This window comes from Tachysurus vachellii, chromosome 18 (genome assembly GCF_030014155.1).
Source record: "Tachysurus vachellii isolate PV-2020 chromosome 18, HZAU_Pvac_v1, whole genome shotgun sequence".
Classification (NCBI taxonomy): Eukaryota; Metazoa; Chordata; class Actinopteri; order Siluriformes; family Bagridae; genus Tachysurus; species Tachysurus vachellii.
The window spans coordinates 12388854-12413346 of NC_083477.1; the positions used below are offsets into that span (position 1 = coordinate 12388854).

A 24493-nucleotide genomic window follows, 5' to 3' on the forward strand; every position below is an offset into this window, starting at 1 on the left:
TCCTTCTTAGTATACTTGTACTTGTGCCTCGCAGATTCTCATTTTGGGTTCCCCTCTGACTGTACAGGCTATGGTAGAGCCCTTTATACCCTTTGTCTAGTTATTTTGGGGACGTCTTGTATCAAGTGACTTCACCAAAGAGGCGAGTGGCTGCCCCACAGCCACTCCCAGAATGCGGACACATGGGCCACAACCTTTGACGCTGTTCCTCATTTTTCAAAAAATCAACCAATACGTGCAGTTTGACATGATGGAGCTAGACCTATATTTGTTAGTAGTATTTCAACAAAACTTGATTCCACTCCTCTTGTTGAGGGTAGGCAGCAGGTGATGGAAATGAAAGTTTTACAGCAGGCACACAGCGTGCACAAGCCCCATGTGATCTTTGAAATAGCACTTTCAAAAGATCATTTGAAAGTGCCATTAATCATGCCACTTCATGCGGGTCAACAGCAGTTAGGTAATGCCACATGCTTTGGAACTAGGGCATAACATTCAGTATATGGTCTCAGATGGGTGAATGGAGTTTGTGCACAATACCTTATTTATATTGAACAGACAAAGATACGGCTTTGTTTTATGCTGATAATACTTTAGTGGATTTAATGCTAAGATTTTCTATAACAAGTAATTTCCCATGTATTTGAATTCATTTGAAATAGGCATACACATTACACATTAGTGTATATGGTTTTATAAGACATGTCAGCATTTAGAACAGAACAAAACTGTTTATTTACAAGTAAACCGGATGATTTAGAACACTGTAGAAAAAACACATCACTGCATTAATACTGTACTTTCAGAAAAACAAGTATCAACCCTCCATGTCCTGCTGTTGAATGTGGTGTCAGAGAAAACATATAAATCAAACTTGCTAAGTTTAACCTTTCCCTTAGTATGGAATCTTAAACGTCACATGGTACTACTCAACAAATATGTTTTTAGACATCAATTTGTCTGCATGGTGCAATTTAAAGGCATTTAAGTGAAAAAATGTTCACGTTCACGTTCAATTTCCAACCAGAGATCATGTTCCGGATATACACAGAATGACAAATCAAAGATTCCTCACTGTCCACTATTCATATCCACTATTCCTTGATGTCAGGCATACAAACTCAAACCCTGAGTGAAAAGAGAAGGCTCTCCTTCTCATCTAATGCTGTGCTTTCACTACACTCTAAAGTCCAGACCTATATAGACTGCAGTATTCCTGTAGAAAGACTTTGGAGAGCAGCAGAGCTGGTTCAATCTGGATTTTTAACTGTCTTGGGCTCAGCTCTAAGCATTTCAAAGATCTAAAGAACATACCTAGCCAAGCGAAATAGCAAAGGCATACGGTAATATCCTGATCTTTTCCTCAAGGCACGTGTGAACACCCAGGAGACATAACAAACCATCTGACCAGAAGACATAGATTGCATAATTAACACCACTGTGATGATATTTTTATGGCTGCTTGTTTTATTTTCCTGTACTTAGTATCCGATTCACTTAAATCGGCCCGTCACCTTGTTGCTTTCCCACTGGTCTCAATGAAAAGAAATATTAAACATGATATAATAAAGAATTCTTTTTTAAAGACAACTTCAAATTAGTTAGTAACTGAAGTTGTCCTTGGTTGAAACGCTCCTGGAAAAAAAAAAACTTTCTGTCATGTCGAGGAGAGTAGCGATGCTTGAAGGAGTGCTCAAGTCTAGACAAATTGATTTGGTGACTGTTGAAAGTTTGTGACTGCAGGCTGCCACTTTGACACTTTGCTATCATATTTCACGCTGACATATATGGCAGTGAGCATAGAAGGTTACTGAGCTCCACCTACTAATCAGCCAAAAAGAGGTCTGATTGGCTTGGGAAGGGTTGTTTATCTGAGGAGCTTACATCATCCTTTGGATATAATCCAGGATGTTGTGACCTCTCCAACAGCAGGGACATCACCAAACATCAGCAAGATTAAACCCCTCTCTTTAACACCACCTTACCATTTAACATGGTACCCTTTGCTTGCTTAAAGGAATTACGGTCTGACCTTACCAATCAATCCTTGCAGCCTAAGGAAAAAGATATTGGTTTACAGCAAAGACAAGCTGGAAAGCAACCCCAACAAACCACAAATGTTTGAAATAAGAAAGAAAGCATGCATGCTTATGGTAAAAACAAAATAATATATCAGGGTATTCAACTAAAATTTGTGACCCTCTTACATAAACTTCCTTTTTTTTTTTTTTTTTTTTTAGAAACATCATCTATTTAACGCAATCCCCATTAGTGTTTACTTCATGACTATAAATAAGACAATATGGAGTTGTTTTGTTTTACATTGGCACATTGTGTTAATCCTTTCACAAGAAAAGGTAAGCTTGACTTTTTTTAATCCCACTCAGATCTACGGAAGGTCATAGCAATGCCACCCACTCATGCAGTTTTTATTTTTTATTTTATCTGCCTGTGATCTCTTGTCCTGTAAAGGATAAAGCAGTTACCAAGATAAATGAATGAACGAACGAACGAACGAATGAATGAATGAATGTCATAAATGCAGAGCCACAAGGCAACCTGTTCATTCCCACAGTAATAAACATCTTCTTGCTTTCACCCACAAGCTTTATATTTGAACACCTGTATTAAAAATAAGACCGCATCTCCGAAAACATATCTCTGAACCAGGGAGAGTCATCTGTTATGAGCTTAAGACGGGGAATAAATTTATATTTTTTAATAACAGTCACACCAGAAACAGTACAAATTCCTATCCCTTCCATCTCTAATGCTCTATATGGGTAGCATTTGCTCTGATAAGCTGCCTTCATCTAAATAATTTACATAACTGTCAGAAATCGAATAAAAACTCCAACAGAAATTCCTCTACAGAAGCTAAGCTGGTTCACACTTTGAAAACTAGAATCACGTTAATGTTCTGTGGTTTAAGTTCAGTCCTGTTCAATACTTTTTAAATCCTGAACTGTGTTTATCAGGTGAGAAGTGCAATAGGTGCTTGGGGTCCGGCTAAGGGATGACCTCCAAATCAAGGCCACCAGTAGAGTCAATGCTGAAAGCATTTCGACTTGCAGCCAAAAAGATTTATGAATCATCTCACAGTATCCAGTGTCTCGGAAAGCCCTTATTTTTATCTGAAAGAAGGACTGGTCCTGGGCTTGTATTGGAGTACAATGTTGGAAAGGAAGCTTTCTTAATAGATTGATGGATAGAGGTAGAATTACCAACACTTGGCCAAAATATTTAAAATGCTAGACAAACTGGAATTGAGTAGGTAGGTGTGGACATTGCTTACTTACCAACTGGGGCAGCAGCGGCTGTTTTGTTGAGCATAGCGAGCATGAATATGTCTTCACAGGGATGGAGAAAAGGAGAGTCTATATTGGAATGGAGTTTTGTGAGGGAGTCAAATTACCAGCACTACAGCCAAAGGCACTAGATCCATTTAATGCCAGATCTGCATTCTCAAAATATGATCCAGGCACAAAATTCTCAGAAGGGCACAACCCGCTCGGTACAAAAGAAAAACACAGAGGACAGTGAAAAAAATCCTCATCTAAATAACAACACTGCCTCCATCACCAAAATAGCCTCACAAGTAAACTCTGTACTTTTGATGGAATTACTATCCTCCTGTGAAAGCCAGAATTGAAATAGATATTGTGGCTAATTCAGGAAACTGTAATCCAGGGCCTGATCGAGGACACTAATAGTTTTCCTGTAAAGCCAGAATGGATCCTGTTCTAGCACGCAGACATTTAATCAACAAAGCAAAAACAGTTCTTTGAGACGCGCTACATTATACTACAAAGTACCTGCTTCAAAGCTCATATTATCTTTTGACTAAAAATCAGACTAAATATTGTTGCAAGACAAAGTTGTTTTGGTATTAAGGACAATAACATGTCTGTACTTTTGAGAGTCACAAACAGCTGGAACCAAATTCCTTGTGTGTGTCAACACACTTGGCCAATAAACCTGATTCTGATTCTGATATTAAAAGTTTTTACTCTCATGAATTATATTACTAGTTGATAGAAGAAAGCAAAGTCTACATCATACGGAAACATGAACCATACGGGTCTAAACGTCGAGTCCCTGAGTGCAGTACTGCGTATCAGTATAGAGGATATCTGGTGCCTAAATCTAGCTTGACCTAACTGGTTTGTTGCACACCTGGCCCTGGCACTGAGGCACAGTCTGATGCCAGGCTCTAGTTTTTAAGCCCCTAGTCATGTTCATATTTTCCACTGAGATTTTAATAACCATGAACAAAAAATATTGCTAAGTTGACTCTTCTTGGTCAGATTCTTGGAGATATACTGTATAAGAAAAAAAAACACTGAAACAATATGTGCATGCAGTTTTTTATTTTTATTTTTAAGAAATGCAGTTTTTAGCAACTTTTTAAATGTATAAGCACTAAGCAGCTGTATGAACTAGCACAACAAAGAGAAACCACTAAAAAGAAATACAGTTATGAAACTAGGTAACTTAACTAGTTAACTACGGTATACCATTGTATGAAAAAAGCCTTTAAATGGTCAATAGTCAATGACTAGCTAATATTGTTACAATACAGAGAATTTATGGTGGTTTATAATCCTAAAGATTGTTTTAGAGTTACCATTAAAGCAGTCTTTAGGAGTTTCTTGTGTCACAATGCAAATTTTTCAATGTCAGGTATTTCCCCAGGCTATGCCGTGCTCTTCCGTGATGTTCAGTGTTTTGCTTCCTGAAGACACCAAGCTGTTTTTCTTAAATGTCCTGGTTTTCATGTGACATAAGCTAAGCATCTATCCGTAACATACTAACACTGCATCGTTTCACACTGTACACTGTACACTGTACATGATACTAAGTAACCTGAAAAGCAGCGCTAACTGTTTTTCAGAGCCGTTTTCACAACTTCAGGTATAAAGTATTGATAACCTCGTTTGTAAATTATAAGTGTGAAACATTCCTGTACCAGGGTTAAAAGAAGGGTTTGTAATGATGATAATTCAGGGTTAAGCCCTTTTTAAGATCATTACTTGTTATACTGCTTATAGTAGTCCTATAGTATTATACTACTGAGACAATCCCAATCAAATCTTGGCCAAATTGTATTGGGTAAATTTGTGTGCTCACATTTGACTGATGATACTCTGAAGATCCTCTAATGATAAACCTGCAAATAATACTTAAGTCATCAATCCACATAATCTAGACTCGAGAACCAAAATGGGCTTGCACAAACAGAAACAAGCCCCTGGAGAAAAAATGCTAGCCATTCCTGGCAGGGTAAATGAGGACAAGCTGGAGTGTGTGTTCTTCAAAGTGAGCTTGAGGCCATAAGGATTTTTTTTGTCTATTATGATGGTAATCTTAGCTTTGCAACTAAGAGTATGTAGAGCCAATTCTGTAATAATCTGACAAAAGTAAGTCAGAGTAGTTTAAATAAATGATTGCTTGCTCAAACAAACATTTTTGGTTCTCCAGCCTATCCTCCCATTGGTGGATTTTAGATGAGAGTCAAAAATATTATTATTATTATTAATATTAATATTAATATTAATATTAATATAATAATAATTATATTAATATTTATATTAATATTAATATTATTTTTTGATAATAATAATTATGACTTTTTTAGAACGTTGTCTTTAGTTGTCTTTGGTCACTGTTGTTGGACAATTGCACCAAATGTGAAATGTTGTAGCTTAGTGGCTAAGATGTTGGACCACTGATGGTGAAGGATGGTTGTTAGTTCAAATCTACACTGCTTGAACAAACCCTTAACCATCAATTGCTCAATTCTCAAAAAAAAAAAGAAAAAAGAAAAAAGAGATTTATACCATTGACTCACAGCCAAATAATTATTTTATAATGAACTCTTTTGCAATAATAATGGTCCTAGGCTATGAATGTGGACATCCTGAACCATCCTGGAAGCTGATGACATCTTTGGATTCATAACATGATAATTCCAACTGAAATAGAACAAATCCAGCAACAAAGCTCTATGCATTCTGCATGACTGCAGTGTGCAGGTTTGAGCCAGTACAAACTGGCATTGAGTAGGTAGGTGTGGACACTGCACGCTTACCAACTGGCCAAATCTAAGCGGCTGTTGTGTAGCATAACAAGCATGATTGAGAAAAGTCTACACTGGAATGAAGGAGTAGAATTACTTACACTGGGCCAAAAAGTGCTGAAAAAATATGAAATGTATTTCTGAGAATGTGTAAGACTAGAAGAAAACCAAACACAGTTTTACTATGATGAATTAAGTACTCTTTTTATATGGTAGTGCATTTCTTTATTATTTACAATCATTTTGACCACATTAGATGTAAAGGCTTGACTAAAGTGTTATTAGACAGGAAAAAGGATCATTATAACTCTTGTACATATCCATCCATTTATATTCAACACAGGGTCACGGTGAACCTGAAGTCTATCTCAGGGGACTCGGGGAACAAGATGGCAGACACCTTAGATAGGTTGCCAACCCATCGCATATATACTCACACAATACATCCATCTTAGAGAAGCAATCAACCTACAATGTATGACTTTGGGCTGTGGGAGGAAACTAATGTACCCAGAGGAAACCCCTGAAGCACAGGGAGAACATGTAAACTCACCACACAGAGCAGATTTAATCATAATTTATATTACACACTTTGTCTATCATATATGCTAAATTATTTTTAGACCGTAGACACATCACTTCACGTGGTATACTGAATGACAGCTTTATACTGCTATAACAGCAGGTTATTGCCACCGAATTTGAGTTCATCTTTCATCACGGCTGATGGATTGCGTGCACAGTGAGCGTCCATGCGGTCACAGTCATGCGGCTTTGGCTGCTAACCTTTGTTTGGAAGTGTGTTAGCATGGCTGCCAAGAAGAGGAAGTAAGTGTGACTAGGCTTCAAAGGAAGGATTAAAGTGGCAGAATAATTCACGTGTCATATTTTAGTCATTGTACATTTAACCCTTATGTTTTGCCTGGCCCGAATGGGTCATTTAAATGACGCTAAACGTTCTACGGTGCTAAAAGTATTTTCAATTTCATAGATTATGTTAAAATTAAATAAAAGTTGTATTCATTTAGGGGGCACGGTGGCTTAGTGGTTAGCACGTTCGCCTCACACCTCCAGGGTCTGGGTTCGATTCCCGCCTCCACCTTGTGTGTGTGTGGAGTTTGCATGTTCTCCCCGTGCCTCGGGGGTTTCCTCCCAGTACTCCGGTTTCCTCCCCCGGTCCAAAGACATGCATGGTAGGTTGATTGGCATCTCTGGAAAAAATTGTCCCTAGTGTGTGGTTGCGTGAGCGAATGAGAGTGTGTGTGCCCTGCGATGGGTTGGCACTCCGTCCAGGGTGTATCCTGCCTTGATGCCCGATGACGCCTGAGATAGGCACAGGCTCCCCGTGACCCGAGGTAGTTCGGATAAGCGGTAGAAGATGAATGAATGAATGAATGTATTCATTTAAGAGAAAAACATCATACTGACAAATATCTACCAATGGGAGAATAAATAGAGAATAATACATTTACATTTACATCATTTGGCAGACGCCTTTAATACCTAGAGGTGATTTAGACCAATCCACTTACCAACACGGGAAGCTCCACACAGACCTTAGCTGAACTTACAATCTGTATAAAGAAATGAATTAGTTTATTGCAGCGAATCTGATATAAAATGACTCAGGGCACTGTTGGCTTTTGGGCTGAGACGTCTTTACCTCTGCTGGGATAAACGTACACAGAATTTTAGTGGTTGAAGAAACACCTTTCAGTGGTTGAGGTAACACCTTTCAAATATTTGTTGCTTATAAACCAGCACTTCTTGAGAGTCTCAGCAGAAATGGGTTTGATATCAACATTTAATATAAAGTCAAAATATTCCTTTAAAAGTGTTTTATTTTGAGTTTTGGAGTTTTTCTATGAATATATCGACCCTAGTAGGCTACGCAAAAACAGAAATACTTTTATGGCCTCTAGTAAAAACAGTTAAAAATAATAAAATTCATTTATTAAATTCATTAAAAATGATCACAAAGTAAGCTGTATTACAGACCTAAGGGTAGGTTGCTGAAAGTAACAGTATGGATAATTAAAACTGGAGATTGCTGAGAAAAAGAAAGCATGAATATATGCAAGAATTTTATAGTGTAGCACAAAGTAGGACACTGAACTGTTGACCTGCAGAGACCTGATGAAGCATGAAAATGAGGAACAGACAGTGTGGTCTATTGATTTATTCAGATTCTCTCCTTATGTATGAAAATGTTGAAGGGCATTTAAAAAATATATATAAAGGAGCGTGAGAGAGATTTTTAATGAATGTTTTAGCAAAAGATGAGTCGTGTTGGTAGATGTTTAATTCTATAATTACATAAGGCATCTTCAGGTATTATTCATTAGGTTTTACGATTATATGATTACTTTGATCCGCCTTCTTGACGAAACAGAAGGACAGCGTAAAACAGATGCGTCTTCCAAAGCGTTCTCGTTCACCATCCCGACGGGAGCATTTCAAGGAAAGCAAAGTAGCTACATGAACATTGGGAAGAAAGAACGGGATACCATATGGTGCTGACAGGATATCCTGCTGCTATCAGTCTCATTACCAAGACTAGTATGCACTAGGGTCTGAGTTCCTGTTGTTGTCACAAGTCCTCTCACCAGCTACTGCAACAGGAGCAGAATATGAAGCAGGAGCTTAGAGACCAGGTCAGAAGGTCTGCTCTAGTTTATCTGCTAAAGATACATATAAAAGCTATTATGTGGTTTAGGTTACTCACTATTAAAATGACTTAAAAAGGTATTATATTGTGTGCAGGTTGTGGATTAATTAGTGGCATTATGTCAGTTTGAGGAATTATTTTTATACCAGCAGTAAATCTTTTTGTGCCTTACACAAACATCACAATATCACTTATCACACAGTAACAATACATTAATAATCATTCATTACTATTCATTATTAATACTTACTTAAATATGAACTCATGAGGAGTTAGAGCATGGACTAATAATAAACCAATGAGGGAAAAAAATCCTTAATTATAACATGAGTATTAACATGTTTTTGTATGGATAAACTAAACCAAACATGATCTGTAAGAAAGAACATGAACTGACCGTTTTTTTTTTTTTTTTTCTTACATAATTTGTCATATGTAAATTATTCATACAAAAAAGTCACTGGATTGTGCAGATTACTTCCATCATTTAAACAGATCTCCATTACTGAACTTCACTAAAGAAAGTCACTAATAACAAACACCGATAATTTCTTTTTAACCTTAATTGTTGCATCATTCTCCATCCGTTTCTCTTCAAATCCCACCCTAGTAGTAGTACATGCTCTGGGAGGCTCATGTATAATATTGTAAAGTGTTATTGTGCTTTAAATTCCAAATTATTAGTCTTACATTATGGGTCGTGTCTGCCAGGCAAGTTCCAGTACGTTGTTGCTGTAGAAATAGTGGCATATTTGAAGATGTACTTTAACAAGCAATAAATAAACAAACAAACAAACAAATAAATAAATAAAAATAAAATGAAGCAAATCTGCAGTATTTGGAGGAGCTTGCAATTATTCAAATTTACTGCAAATTTTCCACACATTTGGGCCAAGACACCATCAAAATACATATTCAGCCGAAGCCCTCTTCCATTCACGTATGTTGACAATGAGTACAGCTATTATAAAAAGTGTATATATATATATATATATATATATATATATATATATATATATATATATATATATATATAAACAAAACTACACGTCTAACAATAGTAATAAAAAAATCTGATTATATATATATATATATATATATATATATATATATATATATATATATATATATATATATATATATATTATCAGATTTTTTATTACTATTGTTAGATGTGTAGTTTTGTTTAGTCGCACACACAATACATGAAATACAGCCATTAATGCACTCAACCTTCACATTATAAGGAACACCTAAATATTCATGTTATTAAGTCGCAGTCACATGGATAAAATCAAGCAGATGCCAGAAAACATCCTCTAGTCCTTTTCTAATCTTCAGCTTCAGTGTTCCTGTGACCTGTATACAGTCAAATTCCTCTTCTTGGCTGACAGATGTGGTGTCTGATGTGATCTTGCTGCATGTTGAGTGTTCTGGGGTGCTTTTCTGCTCACCACGGTTATCAGGAGTGAAAATTTGGTTTCCTATAACCTTCCCATCAGCTCAAACCAACCTGGCCATGCTCCTCTGACCTCTGACTTCTCTCAACAGGAAAATATTTCCGTCTACATTTAGTCCTCACTGCTGCTCACTGGAGGCTTTTTGTTTTGTTTTTCACACAATCCTGTATAAACACTGCAGAAACACAGCCGATTTCAAGATAACACACATGACATGATGGCTGATGATAGATTTTTATTGTAGTTTTACCGGAGATGCCAGTCTACATTCATTAGTATTTAGCAGTTGTTTTCATTCAGATTTTGTGGGCTGAAAAGTAATGTCATGAATAAAACTTCACCATCAATAATAATAATAATAATAATAATAATAATAATAATAATAATAATAATAATAATAATAAAAACAAAAACAACAACAATAATAATAATAAAAATCCAAACCCAACCCCAATAACCCATAAAAAGGTATTTTTACTAAAATAAGTAAAGGACTTGTTGGAAAAGTCAGGAACACAACATCAACCATAATAATTATTAAAATACTAAGGACAGATTATTAGAGACAAATACTAATTTCATTTTAAACTTTTCAATTTTTATTGTTTCTAAACTTCTGTTGATTTTGAATGGAATTAATAATAATGATGCACAGACTGTCATACAGAATTGACATGAACCATACAGTAAGTCTGCTATGGCAGTGAATTTAAGCTTGTAACATTATTCCTGAAAGCTAACAGTTACTATGGATATTATGTGGTGTGGTAAGTGTGAAGAACATGTCTGAGAAAGTGGAGCTTGTTGTCACAAATCTGAGACCTCATAATGCGTGACAGTCACACACATACAAGCTCCATAAGGTAAAGTAGAGGGCAACATATTCCCAGAATGCATTTCACAGGGGTCAGTGTGCCAATTTTAGCAGCACCTCCAGTAGCAGGACAGGAATCCTACTGCACAACCATGAGGGCCAGGTTTGAGTTACGAGTCAGTGAGGGAGAGGGAGTTAGGGAAAGCATTCAAAAGTAGTGGTAAAATAGGATGTACGTGATGTCCTACCTGCCTAAAATAAGTACATGTAGTATATGAGGGTGATAGAAAAGCTCACTGGACTGATCAGGCTCCGTTAACAACAGAATACATAGATGGGTTACTGAATGCAACTGAACTCAGACAAAGCTTTTTTGTTTTTGTAATTCAGATAAATCCTATAACAATCTTTAGGATTATAAACCACCATAAATTCTCTGTATTGTAACAATATTAGCTAGTCATTGACTATTGAGCATTTAAAGGCTTTTTTCATACAATGGTATACCATAGTTAACTAGTTAAGTTACCTAGTTTCTTATTAATAAATCTTTATACAAGTTGGCAATTTATTTGTATGCAATAGTATGACTGAATGACTAATACCATGTATGTGCATAATATGTGTTGGATGTCATGAATCTAATTAGTAAGAAATAATTCATTTTAAAATCTAGAATTTTTTTCCAAAAAAAAAAATTCCATTTCGTCAAAACCGGCAAAAAGAATGAAGCAGAATGAAATCCTTACAAACGTAAAGCAAATGAAGCAAATAAAATAAAAAGGTGCAGGTATTGCAAATATTCATTTTGTATCAATTACCGTCTTTAGATTGTTTTTTTTTTAAATTCCCTATTAACATACTTTTCTAAACAAAACTTTGACAATAAAATGACCTACAATTACTTAATAATTTTAAATGATATAACTTTAGTTTTTAGAATGTGTAAGGTGAGCACGTCACCTTAAAACACATCATGTGTATATTAAATATATCACGTTTAATAGGCTTTTTTATTTTGTCTAGTAAAAACACAATGTATGGCTCTTCTAACTTTCTTTCAGCACTCAGTATTTATTTCTAAGGATGAAATTCCTCATACATTAAATGATTAAATTACTCATACATTTAATTATTAAATTATTACATTTTTATTATATTAAATTAAATATAACATTTTGCTTCTGATAGTATTAGTAAATATTTACTAGCTTAATGCAATTCAGTTCCTTAGTAACTGCTCCTAAATATAATTAGTAGCGGAATAATTCCGTAAGAAATATTAGACAATTGTGGTAAAGACATTAACCAGGTTTCTCATCAGTACTATGCTGATAAAACTAAAATGAATTGTTATTTGTTATCCAGTTATGGATACTAGTTTCTAGCGACTAAGGGTAAGAGCAGTGATTGTTTTCAAGACTGAAGACATAAAAGAGATCTGATTGCAGAATTGACTCTTGATTAAAGAAAAGTCTTTATTCTCATCTACACAACTGTGCCACAGCACAACACAATGATTTGTGCAACGACATATACAAAAACAACCCTGCCTGAAGAAATGGCACAGAATGTGTACAACACACAGACGCAAGGACTCCTAACTGGCAGCCAGGTGGAGCTGAAGTGGAAGTGGAATAAATTACATGTGAATGACACATGGTGTGTCGAGTGTAGAGGGTCAAGAGACTACTCAGGTTCACAGTTTTTAAGCTGAACGTACTCCAGATCCGTCTGCAGAAGAAACAGAGAAACAGCCATATTATAGACGTTATTAATGTGCCATCGGCTACTGCTTTATGCTCAGAGGCATGTAGTTATATGATATAAGCTCACTATATCAATTAATACGTAAATAATTATATTCATGTTTGTTACTAAGCTTTGATATCCTAAAGGTGCGCTGGTCAACATTTTTCATTGTTCTTACCCAGCTTGTCGTAGGATAAAGGCACTTGGACCAGAACGTCAAAATAAAAAGTCACGTTCAAAATGAACATACACGTCCTTCGGTTCTATGGTTTTATTAATCAGGGGCTAAATAACAATTGGATGATACGTCTGTAAACAAACACTGCTCCCCCAACCCCCATTCCTATCTCCCTGATAAAGAAAAATCAAGTATTAAAGTGTGTATTTTCATTTTCCAATAACTGTATCAGCCATTTAACATGTATTAAACATAAAGTTATATAAAGCATATATTTATATACCGTATGATTATTATATAATTATAGAAATGTATAAAAAGCATATAAAAACATTCTGCCAAATGCTGTAAATGTAAATGTTTGCTGAAGTACTAATCACCACTTTTAATGACTAAATTCTAGAAAAGATATTGCTATTTGACAGATATAAGCAGACGTTTTATTGATTTAAAACTCTTTTAGTTGTTGTGCAATCATCGGGCAGCGCTTTTACTTCCACATTTAGCTCCACTGAGCTATCACTGTGCCTAGTGGCCCTCTCATCTTATAGAGTCTCATTGGGGCAGGGATCACTCTGTCTTCTGTTAATTCTATGAGCATTTTCAGCGGATGAGCAGAGTACAAGAATATTACTGACAGGATTGTCAGGTTTTTAAATTCTTCTCTTTCTCAGGGATTTTTGAGGTTTATGCTAGTCAAGCTAGAGTCATAGAACTTTTGCCATATTTTTTAGACACTCGGGTCTACACTGTCAATCTGCTGACAAACCTGCTGTTTTTGCACTCGGACTTAATGTCCAGGAGTTGATGATCCCTATACCGGACATTTTGAATCATTCATCCATGAAAAATTACTTATTTGATTTATCTGTACTTGCTACTTTTACAACAAAGTTAAATAAACTAACTAAGTAAGATGAGCTGACAGAATGTTAACTAGCAAGTTATAGCTATATACTGGCTTATTGACATTGTTGGGCAATAGTTACTAGAAACGCGTTACTGTAACGCAGTTACTTTTGACAGTAACTAATACTCTAACGCATTACTTTTTAAATAAAGTAACTCCGTTAAAGTGTAGCCTACAGCCTAACCTATTTACAGCAGTGACGCATTGTAGGATTGGTGGATGCCAACCACTGTAAACACGAAGAAGCCGCACTGTGGGTGTGTTTCCGTTTATTCATGTATGTGTGGCAGTAATGGCGAGTCAAGGTGAGAGCAAGACGAGATTCTCTAAGTGGAAATATGCTCATTATTTCACTTTAGTTGAGCATAAAGACAAAAACCTTTTAGTCAAAGGTTCGAAGGTCCTATCCATTAATGGGAACATTAAAGAACGGTTTTAAAAAAAGTAACTAAAAAGTTTGTGTAAGTAATCAACAAAGTAATTGAGTTATTTTTTGAATGAAGTAACTAGTAACTGTAACTAGTTACTATTTCTTAGTAACTAGCACAACACTGCTTATTGTTGAGTAAACAGTTTAGTCAAGGAGTAAAGAAATCATTAAACATGTTTAGCTAGTTTATGTAACACATGCACATTAATTGTTTCTAAGTGTGATGGCTAGTAACAAACACAGTACACAACGGCATACACATTCTGTATGTTGGTGTACGGTGGTTGGCTTATGTGTCTTTGTCGGCTTATGTGTAGTGCTTTACTTACATCCACTTGCTCTGTTTCATCTATAAAAAAAAAAAAGCCAGAGCGTGAACACTAATAATGAATGATTAATAGTACAACCCCACCCACCTTGCTGTTTTCAATCAACTCCCAGGGAAATGGGTGTGGGACATTTGCTTCGGCTTTGTTTTGCATTAGTTTCACCCTAATGAGTGTGTGTACCTAATATTTTTCTTTTCAGATGCAGCCATTGCTGGATAATAAATCACTGTTCCCTAAGCCATTATTGTGCTAACGCTGTTGTGTTTGAAGCACATTCCAAAAGAATTAGGGAGTACACAGCCTATTAATCACTAAAGGAAAAAAAAAACACCTCTTGAGGATTTATTTTTGCAAGGGAAACAATGGCAAAGTGCCTTAAAAAGACAAGAGGCTCAATGGCCAATTGTGAAAACAGGAAGTAGTCCTACTAACAGGATAGGAAGTGACACCTGGTGCCTCCAGCATTGCTTAAAAAATATATTTAAGTTGCTGTTAAGATGCTGAAACCATCTGCAATGCAGTCTCAGTTTAACAGATTTATAAATGTGTGTACATTTGAACTCACCTTGTTTGATGTTCTGGTAATCTCCATTCACTGTGTCTGTATTGTGCATGGCAAGCTCTAATGAGACACAGATACAAGCGTTATAATGGGGTGTGCAGCACATTTACATACACATGCAGACTCATATCAGCGGGCATATATTTACAGCTATATATTTATATCCCAGTAAACTCAGTAAGCTCACCTTCTCCAGAGTCCACATTCATTATGGGCGGCTCGTCGGGGTGTTGAGACTTCTTAGACTTTTCCTTCTCATTCTCTTCATCAGATTCTATGACATACAGATATTTCATCATTACATAAACACACTGCTCATAGACAGAATGCCACCAACATTATGGCAAGGACTGAAAGTGTAGCCTTGTAAGAATTCACCACACTGCTCAGATAAAACATAGTGCTGGGAAATAGAGCTAAACTTGTAAACCTCTTCAGGTTCTTTATATTTACCTTGTTTTTGGCAACAGCAATTGTGGAAAGTTCACTGTTATTACTCTCGTTTGTCCATGTCTACAAGTAATGAATGGTATGTACACTTTTACCATTTAGCTAGATCTTAATTTATACTAAAATTGTACCTGAGCTTGATACATGATCACTCCACACATTCCGGCCCATGATTCCAGGAGTCGCTGTGAATCAAAAAGTCCTGTGATTCATTTCATCATATCACTAAACTAAACTAAACTAAACTAAACTAAACTAAACTAAACTAAACTAAACTAAACTAAACTATGTATTAAAATGATGTTAAAACAGTTATTTGACATAAATTATAAAGTACTATAAGAAGGCTTCCTACTTAATTAAACATGGCTGTTGAGATTTATGTCCATTCATTTGCAACGCATTACTGAGATCAGACATTATTGGGTGAGGAGGATTGGCCTGTAGTCCAGAGCTCCAGTGGTACAATCGGTAAGTATGAGTGGTATTTAAACTTAAGTAAGGCCCTTAACACTCAATTGTTTGGCTGTATAAAATAAGATGTAAGATACTCTGGATAAGGGTGTCTGCCAGATATTGTAAATGCATCGTAGTCGGTGTTCCAGTTCATCCCATTGGGGTTGAGGTCAAGGCTCTGTGCAGAACACAAAGAATTTTTCCACTCAAGCATTACCTATATGGAGCTTATTTTGTCACAGGATCATTGTTAATATGGAGCAGGTTTGGGCGTCTTATTTTTAGTCAAGGTAACATGTAATGCTAAAGCAAACAAAGACTTTCTATACAATTCCATTTCTTAGCTTTGTGGTAACCGTTTGAGGAAGGCTCACATACAATACAGTATGGTGTTTTATATATATCGATTAAGTTATCCAGTTTAACACATAGCAAGTTTAGACACTTATTATTAATGCAATCAATTCTAAACTAATATATAGTTTACTTAAGACTTAAGATTAGCTGTTTAACTGGAATGAAAGAAATGGTTTCCAATAACAGGAGGAAGAGTCTGCTGAAAGAATTAGTACATATTTAGTACATTGCACTCTGTTGTCTTTTAGACATCATTTTAATTTCAGCTTAGCAAAACAAATAAACTCTGCTTTTTAAGGAGTTTTGTGTGGTACTGTATGGGTGAATAGTGTTTATCAAGAGGCGCATGTACAACAAAAATTTTGGTGCAAATTTTGGTGCAGTTTGTCTTCAACTTGTTACTCAAACAATGATGAATGAGGCCAATAAAAGTAAAGCAAAGTCTAGTCGATACTCTATGTATTGATATAACATGAAAAAGTTACCATTGCCTGCAGTATTGTCCTCAAAGTCGAGCGTCAGACTCACCCTCATGGGATCACCAGATTTAGCATGTACAGGCTTTCTGAAAAAGTAAAGCGTGTGTGAGAATACATTAATTCAGTCATTTTATATTCACTGATGGGAAAATAAGCGGAAAAATAACAACTGACAAGCAGGTAACACCTACACAGACAGCTCGACTGCTCTTTTAGTTTTCTGTGGAGTTTGTGCCTTCTTGAAGAAAAGGACAAGAATGATGACAATGAGCACCAAAATAAAGATAAAAGACACTCCAATGAGAGCCTTCTTCCATCCTGCTAAGCTCACTGTAAAGAAAATATGAAACAAGCACTCAGAACAAAGTAATTATCATAAAAATGTACCAACAGTAGTCAATAAAAGTTGCTCATTGTATATTTTATCATATATATATTCTGGCTTATGCCCGTGTTCCTGAAGTAGAATCCGGATCCTCTCTGACCCAGGACACAACAGTTACTGAAGGTGAATGAATGTGTGTATAATTATGGTGTTCATGATCATATTTTTGATTTGAATTGATATTTCCACATAAAAACACTTGAATATATTATATTCATGAAGATCAATAATGTACAGATTCATTATACAATCCTAGTTCTCATAAAACAACTGAGTGAATCAATGGGATGTGCGGTTTTTGGAAAATAATTAACCTCTGGGTGGTTACAGCTCTCCACTTCATGTGGGCCTGCATCACCCCAACCTGTCCTGTGATGTTTTATAACCTAAGAACACATTAATAGTGCAACACAAAGAAGGTGAATTATGACCTTTGATTTTGACATTATCACTACTCCTTGTCTCATTAGCATCGTTGGAGGCCCGGCAATAGTATAGTCCTTCGTCATCACGCGTTATAGATTTGAGGTTGTAAATTCCTTGTGTTTTGCTGATTTGTATGGTTTTCAAGGGCTTCACAACTCCAATGCGGTACCAGGTAAAGGTGATGGGGAATGTTCCTTGCTGCACACTACAGTAGAGACTGAGATTTACACCTTCGGTAACCACGTTGCTCTTAGTGTTAAGAGTCAAATCTGGTGTGGACACCATTTCTAGTGAGTATAGAAAAAAAGAGAGAGGGGTTTAATGAAGAGATGAACAAATAATGCAAAAACAAACCAAATTATTCTTATTACTAGCTCTTTTATTTTTCTTTTTTATTTATTTGATTAAATATTGTTGGGATTTTTCACATCCCAAATTAAACTGGGGTCAGGCAGAAAAGGGATGTAGAGGAGAGAAGCAACAAAGTTTGTTTTTGTAGTTAACCCTAACCTAATTTTTTTTTTCTTAATCATAACCTCTCTGCTTTTCATGGTATTTTTTATAAAATTAAGCATACATTTTAAGAGTGTAACACAATAATGGTTCTGTCTCTGTATCTGTTTAGTTCTGCAAAATCTACGTTTGTAGCTGTATTGGGATTTAGACCTGAAGAGGGTGTGGCCTAGTCCTGAAACCTTTTAATGAAAAACAAAGCCTACAACTAAGTCCCTTGAAATACTGAAAATACTGAAATACTGACTTTTCTTAATTTTAACCACAATGGCCATGAGCAGGCAGTAACTAAGGATGAATAAATGACTGTTTTGTAAAATAGTCTATAACGAGTGTCGTATTTCTTTGTTTAGGCTCCCGTCTGCACGAAAGTTAAAAACCTTGTGCACCTATTTTTGTTGTTGTGGAATCTTAGATACCATGGGTTTTCTATTTGTATTTGTATCCTTTTCAAACATTATGCTATATATTTATAAATCAGACTTGCCGTTGTATGAGTTCATCATTGCATCTCTTACCTATGACTGGTGTGTTGAGAGATAAACTATATTTGCTGTAGCGTGAACCCTGGTTCTCGGCCAGGCAGGCGAAGCTGTTGCTTTCATTTCTGTGACTGATGGAGGAGATGTTGAATAAAGCACTACGCTGAGGACCAGTCATTATCATGTGCGACACTTGCTCCTGAAACTTAAGTAGGGTGTAGGTAATAGGGAGTGTTCCCCTTTCACTCTCACACAGGAGCTGAAATGGCTGCCCTATGATCATCTTTCCAACTGTGCGAATGATTGGGGTTGAAACAGGCTCTGAGAGAGAAGACAAGAAGAATGAAGATGGGCATATTAAGAAAACGGGTAAACAGTCATGGGAAAAATATTTCGTTTCAGCACATAAATAACGACTGGGTGGTCATCACCAGCTTTTATAAACAAAGAAATAAACATCATACTGTATAGTCATGTATTTCTCTTATATTTCTCCAACATACAGAATACAGTAGTGAAAAAAATAAGTACACATTTCCTACTTCCACAATTGTTGAGAAAATAATTAATAGTCACAGTGTTACTAAAAACTTTTGTCAAGTTGGTGTTCTGGAGCATTCAGGTTTGTGTCTACATCATCCAACTGAAGCAACTGAGATCATAACCTCAGAGGAGCAACTGTTGTTGTTTATCAGTCTGCCAAGGGTTATAAGGCTACCAAACAATATGAAATTCACCATTCTACAGTGAGAAGGATTGTTTAAAAATAGAGAGCCTTTCTTCAATTTCTTTTTCGCCAGTCTTCCCAGAAGTGGGTGTCCAAACAAATACAGTACTAGGTCAGACCGATAATGCTCAGGAATCTGTAAAAAAAAAGTTCCTTCTCTCCAAAATAATATGGCAGCATGATCTAGGTTTGCAAAATTGCAGCTGGCAGAATCTGGTAGAATATCCTTTTATTCATCCTGAGGCCAAAATGATTGGATGTCATTAATCACCACAAGGACCTCAAGACCACAAGCACCTCCTACCAACTCTCAAGCATGGTGATGAAGAGGTGATGATGTAGGCTTGTTTTGCAGCCAAAAGTCTTGGGTCACTTGCATTCATTTGACTATGATGAACTCCACTTTGTATTAGAAGATACCTGATAACAAATATGAGGCCATCTGTCAAGCAACTTAAACTGGGCTGCAATTGGCCATGCAACAGGACAATATTCCCAAGCACATTAACAAATTGACATCTGAATGGCTAAACAAGAAAAAAATGAAGGTGTAGGAATGAACAAGTCAATGTTCAGTCCTCAACCCCATTGAGAGGATATGGTTGAATTGTAAAAGAGCGCCTGAATGAAACCTCATGAATGCCATCAAACATCAATGTACTGAAGCAATGATGTAAAGAAACCTTTAGAGAGACTGTAGAGAGACCAAAAAACTCCTAGAATTGCTAAAGCTAATTATACAGGCTACTGAATTACAGCTTTATAGAAGTTGGGGAAAATAATTGCAATTTATGCTCTGATAAATTAAAACCCAAAAATGAAGGAGGGGAGCTTTCTATTTCCAGTGTATGTATAGTACCTGTAGTGTTTTAAAATAAACCTAGACTGACATAGACAGTAGTTCAATAATGCAAAATGTTCTTTTTTTTGATGGCAGGGTGAAACCAATCATTAATTGAGTCTATACTCAATATTGATGCCATATGCTGAAAAGCTAAATTGTCAGAGTCAACAATTTTCTGCTGGAACATTCTGGGGCGTTTCGGCAGTGTGTCTTGTGCCATGTGGTTTTGTTTACATTTTGTGTTCATGTGTCTCTGCCACGCCCTAGCCGTAATTCCTTCCCGCATCTGCACACCAGTTACTTATTTGTTTAATTGTTTTCCCTATTTATCTTTGCATTTTTTGTCGTTCTGTATCTCTGTTTTGTTGTTTTTAAGTTTCGCTTTCTTTTCCTTCCTGAAGTTCTTTCCCGACTGTTTTCTGTTTTGTGTTATGTTATGTTAATAAATCATGTCTTTTAGCTATCCCTGCATTTTGGTCTGTTTTTTACTGGTAAAGACACCCCGTTTTACTGACATAAATTGTTTGCTTACCTTTAACATTAATAACCAAAGGCATGCTTGTTTTTGTGATGCCCTTAGCTTTGGCCTCACAGTAGTAGCTTCCACTGCTGGCTTTACTTGCTAAAGTGCCGAAGACTTGTCCATTTCTTAGATGCTTCTTGTCTTTGTACAGACTGTACTTCATATCTATGGTATCAATTTGTGCTTGAGAGCTACAGCTCAGATTGAAGTGTTGTCCTTCGAAAACATGCTCTGGAGTCACGCTTAGATTGGGACGTGAAAACAACTCTAAGAAGTAAAGAAGAAAGTGTAATTAGTGCTGTAAGTGCCATCCTTAAACTGACACAAGTTGTGCTTGTAGTTTAAGATGTTTCAGATGAATTCCAACTAAATGTTCATCTAATCTTTGTGATATCTGGTAAACAGGATATACGGTATATCATATATTTATGGATAATTACCTTCTACCTTCAGCTGGGCCTTAGCACTCTTCTGAACGCTGCCTCTTTCAGATTTACATATATATGTTCCAGAGTCATTTGCTGTTACCACAAAGCTGTGACTGAATGACCCGCTGTCTTTATATAACACACTGTCTTTGGTCAGGAAGACTTCAAGGTCACTTTGGGAGTAATGTGAAACTTTGCATTCAATTCGCACCCGGTCCCCCTCCACAACAAGAGATTTAGGGGAAATTCTTATCGAAGGTGTTATGTTAAGCTCTGTTAAGAAAATAAGCAAAAAATGGAAGAATACAGTGAAATATAATATCAACAACAACTGCATTTAAATGTCGAGTGAGAACATTGTTTCAAACTATGTAAGATACAGTCTCACAGCAAATCCAACTAGCTGAAATGACTTAAGTTTGTGAGTCTTTACCTTGTACATAGATGCTCACATTGTTGCTGTTCTTGGAATGGTTTACGGTGGGATACAGCAATAGCCTGTAGTTACAGTGAAGGGAGAAGTTTCCTGGTTCCTGAACCTTTACAACAGTAGTTGCTGAATTGGTAGTGCTACGAGTTTGCTGGAAAAAAATATTGTTGTTGTAGAAGAAGGCGAAAAGACCACCAGTCTCCTCTGGAGCACTGCATATAGCCGTAACTTTATCACCTTCGTTCAGAGTAGTAGGCTGTACTTTAAGCAGTGGAGTCTGCAAGCCTGCATGGGTACAGAATTTGTGAGATAAACCTTTAATACTGTTTGAAACTAATTTTTCAAAGCTAACGTCAAGTTTCCAACTTGATGCGTTATTTTACTTGGCACCATTTTCCCAATGAACTTTAATAAAAATGATCATTGTATTTGTATTGCTAAAATTATATTCAGGTTTAATTATAGTATATTTAAATATATGACACTATCTATACATGTTTGGTGCTTGATTTGATCACAAACTGGGTGGTGACTAACCCGTAGGGTGTTTTGTGTAAAACAGTGGAAAAACCTAAAGGTAGAAATGTCTTAACTGTTTGACGCTTACAGTTCTGTCTTACTCAAGTACATAATTGTCTCAACTAGAAATGAGTGTTAGACTGTTTTATTTAACCAGTTCATTATATTGAATTAAAATGTATTTTTTCTTATATTATAAATAAACTAGTACCATAATGTAAAGTACAACATCCCTGATATTACCACTTTACATTTGCACTTAGAACAATATTACCTGCTATACAGGTAACAATACAATAGACACTTTACTCATAACATTCAGGGACTATTTAATTTGCTATTTTGAGATAAAATTCTACATATAACTCTACAACTCTACAATCATCTCTTAACATGTTGTCACTTTTCTTCAAGGTTTTGGAGAACACAATTTCATTCTACTAGAAATATGTCCAGAATGACTGAAAAGGTCTTGTCACATCATCGTTTCAGCATTTCCATCTGTTCCAGCTGTTATTTACTCCACATACTTTACCTGTTACAGTGAGTGTCTGATACTCGCTGCTCTTCTCCTTTGCCAAGATTTGGACTTCGCATTTGTATAGGCCTGAGTGAGAAACCCTGGCTGGGATGAGACTGTGCTCCACTAAAGTTTCACTGGTTTTTTTGGAGTAGATCACTGTCCCATCTAACAGGAACTTCAGAGTGTGCATGAGTTGTGAGGAACTGTAGCTGATCTTGACTTCACAGCGGAGCGTCAGGTTGCTGCCACTCGCCACTGTGGCTCCAGGAAGGAGGGTCAGCTTTACCCAGTCAATGGTGAATGCTGAACATAGAGATTGAGGAAAAATGAGGAAAGTGTTTTACCAAACATAAGGGGAAAATGTTTGTCTTCCAATAAGTCAATACTACATACTGTACTATATATTATACCTGTATTTTCAATGTTTGGAAAAAAGTACATTTTAATTTAGTACATTTTAGTGTTTGGATAATGAAGTTTTATTTGTTTATTTTTATTCATTTATAACAGACAAAGTATAATAAGAATTCTTATTTCACTCAAAAAAATTGATCCCAGGTCTCTCTTTTTTTCCCTCTCACTACAATAACAATGACAATGTAGGGAGTCCACAGGAAGGCCACTCCAAGACTGAAGGAGTTATGAGTTTTAAACAGAGAGAATAGGACTGACGAAAGCAGGCCACTTAGCTAATAGAAACTCAGGACTTCAATAATACTAAAGATATCAAATGCAGAATGTTAATTTTAGGCTAAAGCAGCAGGATGTCACACCCCAAACCACAGAAATCTCCCAGCCTTGTGCTTTTCTTATACTACAGTCACTTTACACTGAACATGTTTAGAGGAACTACATCCCAAAACTCAACCATAAAATGTTATGTTTTCTGTTTTTTTTTGTTTTATCGTTTGATAAAGTTCAGACTTCACTTCACAATATCAGAGTCTGAGATGGGACAAGCATAGACTGGGTAAATGTACTAAAGACCATATCACAGCAGCCAGAATCTAAACTGCTTAAACACACATTGAATTAATCTCACATAAATATAAGCAAATGCATCAAAACTGTCTGAATGCAAGAAGCATTGCTACAATTTTCTAAGCAGACACTAGGAAGGTACTTAGTAAACTTACGTGTTTGTGTCCCGCCATCACACATTCCAGCTGAAAAAAGCAATAGAGAGCGAAGATGAGTTGAAATTTGGAATTTGGAAAGTTGGAATTTGGTGAATTTAAAACTTACGCAGATTTACAAAGCAGATGAGGACCAGAGTGGGCCAGAATGGCCAGCGGTCCATGATCTCAGGTGTGTTGTGTGACTCTGTAGACGTACAAGAGAATGTAAGAAGGAGGCTTTATGGAGCTGGAGCTGCTCTGTAACCTTTCATTGTTTTTGCTTTAATCAGGAAATGAGCACTGCTTCCTCAGGATGTGCGCATTCTGATTGTTTCGTTTGCTTGTGCCCTTAAGTGGACCACTATTCTGACAATCCCTGCCCATGTCCTGCTCTGACTCCTGCTGGACACTTCTGTGCTAAAGATATTTAGTTCAATGGTACGAAATACAATTTCAATTCTAATACAATTTAAAGTAATGTAGCTTGTAGAAGCTGCTCTTTTTAGTATAGTGTAAGACCAATGGTCAGAGATTAATACAACATTACACAGTTTAAACAACAGTAATAAGGACATCAGAAGCATCAGGTGCATGGGCAACACTACCATTTCATGTCATGTCATACCATGTCAATACAACTGCTGCTTATGT

The 24493-nt window shown here is 36.2% G+C and overlaps 1 protein-coding gene across 2 annotated transcripts; it reads right to left on the reverse strand.

The window, feature by feature from the left end:
• Positions 1-12474: 12474 nt before the first annotated feature.
• Positions 12475-24124, reverse strand: pecam1a (platelet and endothelial cell adhesion molecule 1a). 2 transcript variants are annotated; one of them, XM_060892585.1, is made up of 15 exons: positions 23970-24123; positions 23861-23890; positions 22737-23027; positions 21686-21967; positions 21265-21525; positions 20834-21091; positions 18767-19051; positions 17741-18022; positions 17116-17254; positions 16931-17010; positions 15764-15817; positions 15370-15456; positions 15186-15242; positions 14621-14640; positions 12475-12755 (listed from the first exon to the last, which is right to left on the reverse strand). In XM_060892585.1, exons 1-15 carry the CDS (start codon positions 24022-24024, stop codon positions 12711-12713), a joined length of 2226 nt encoding a protein of 741 aa, XP_060748568.1. In that variant the 5' UTR covers positions 24025-24123; the 3' UTR covers positions 12475-12710. The 2 variants fall into 2 exon arrangements, with proteins under 2 accessions (XP_060748568.1, XP_060748569.1); XM_060892586.1 differs by lacking the exon at positions 15764-15817 and having other exon boundaries at positions 23970-24124.
• Positions 24125-24493: the final 369 nt, after the last annotated feature.

Excerpts from the sequence above, each read along its gene's own strand:
- pecam1a (XM_060892585.1), bottom strand. The coding sequence starts at position 24,024 with ATGGACCGCTGGCCATTCTGGCCCACTCTGGTCCTCATCTGCTTTGTA. Across the intron at positions 23,891-23,969 it reads CATCTGCTTTGTAAATCTGC|CTGGAATGTGTGATGGCGGG; the intron begins GTAAGTTTTAAA and ends TGCTTTTTTCAG. Across the intron at positions 15,457-15,763 it reads TGATCATGTATCAAGCTCAG|AATCTGATGAAGAGAATGAG; the intron begins GTACAATTTTAG and ends TGTATGTCATAG.